Raw genomic sequence first — 1,568 nt, 5'->3', positions numbered from 1 at the left:
CACACACACACACACACACACACACACACACACACACACACACACACGCACACACGCACACACACGCAAGCAATGGATTCAAGGCTATTTTTTCAATGCGTTTATTTAGGCAGCTCTTTATTGTCCTCAGATGAGCTGTTCTAGGCAATGAGATAAAAAGGTATTTAGGCAATTAATTTAAATGGAGCTGTGCACCCAGGCAAGAAGAATCACAGACAGAACCACTCCAGACTGTTGGGTGAAGAATTATTTGCATTTTAGAGGTGTATTTTCCACCCAATAAATCTGAGTGATTTCAGTTAGCTCACCCTTTGTGCATGGAGACCCATAGTCTCCCACAGTTGTTAATTTTAATTTTTAAATAATTTGATGTCTGTCAAGATCTATATTTATATATCACATCCCAGGAGCCACTCTAGACACAGTACAGTCTGTCCCTCTGAGCTGCCCTCCCCTCTCCCGCCCCTTGGGGTTCTGACCCAATAGCAGGGATCTTTTTGAGTGTTAATCTCCATCCCCTGTGGGAATGGTCTCTGCAAGTTCCCTGGGGTGCCTGATGGGCCTGAATGAGGCATTCTTTGCTACTCTTCACAGCTCAATGTCCGCACTATAAAGCACATGTGTGGAAACATCCCATTTCATTATATGTTGCCTCTCACTTGTACCTGTGAGTGTGCACAGGACAAGAAGCTCTCACATACACATGTCATATAGTGAGCTGTTTGCACACCTGTATTTTATCATCAGTGTGTGGATATAGCCTGTTGAACATGAAGACAGCTCCCATCCCCAGCAGTTTCATAACAGTCATCTTTCTTTGTGGAAACCATACTTCCTAAACAGGTACTGGGTCTGACTTCTTACCTGGGGTTGGTGTTTGTAATATTAAAGAAAAAACTCCACTGTCTGCAGTGGTCTCTGAAGGCTTCCAGAGTTCCTGATGCTTCTTCCCAAGGTATCTGACTGTCTGTACATAATCTGCCCATTGCCCGCCCCCAGTGCTCCCACACTGACCCAGCCGGCATCTCCTTCCAGTTCCTGTCGGGAGTGGACGCTTGGTGCAAGATGTGCAGCGAAGGTGGCCTGCCGTCTGAGATGCAGGACCTGGAGCTGGCGATTCACCACCACCAGTCCTTGTATGAGCAGGTGACCCAGGCCTACACAGAGGTGAGAACCCAGTGGACACCCAGGGGTCCTGGCTGTGTATAGGGGTATGGGGGTGTGGCAAGAGTACCGTCCTGTGTGCTGTGAAATAGCCTAAGTTGGACTAAGAAGAAGAGAGGCCATTTTTCTCCCTCTGGAGACATCTTTAAGATCCTTGATCTGTTAATGATGATGTCAAAATGCAGCCATTGGCAGGAACCGCCTCAGTGTGCATGCGTGTACACACACACACACACACACACACACACACACACCCCTACCTCACCCTATGTGTGAACACGCACACACACACACACACCCTACCTCACCCTATGTGTGAACACGCACACACACACACACACCCTACCTCACCCTATGTGTGAACACGCACACACACACACACACACACGCACACACACACACAC

At 48.0% G+C, this 1,568-nt stretch overlaps 1 protein-coding gene across 6 annotated transcripts in view; it reads left to right on the top strand.

Annotated features, from left to right (window-relative positions):
- Window positions 1-1,568, top strand: part of KALRN (kalirin RhoGEF kinase) — a 683,571-nt gene that overhangs the window by 288,999 nt on the left and 393,004 nt on the right. For all 6 annotated transcript variants that reach the window (XM_055084868.1, XM_055084895.1, XM_055084874.1 and 3 more), the window contains exon 8: window positions 1,036-1,167. In XM_055084868.1, the coding sequence (XP_054940843.1) occupies window positions 1,036-1,167 (132 nt within the window). The remainder of the gene's footprint in view (window positions 1-1,035; window positions 1,168-1,568) is intronic.

Source organism: Physeter macrocephalus, chromosome 1, assembly GCF_002837175.3.
Source record: "Physeter macrocephalus isolate SW-GA chromosome 1, ASM283717v5, whole genome shotgun sequence".
Taxonomy (NCBI): domain Eukaryota; kingdom Metazoa; phylum Chordata; class Mammalia; order Artiodactyla; family Physeteridae; genus Physeter; species Physeter macrocephalus.
Note: the sequence above shows the minus strand (reverse complement) of the source record. Positions and strands in the feature narration are given on the sequence as shown.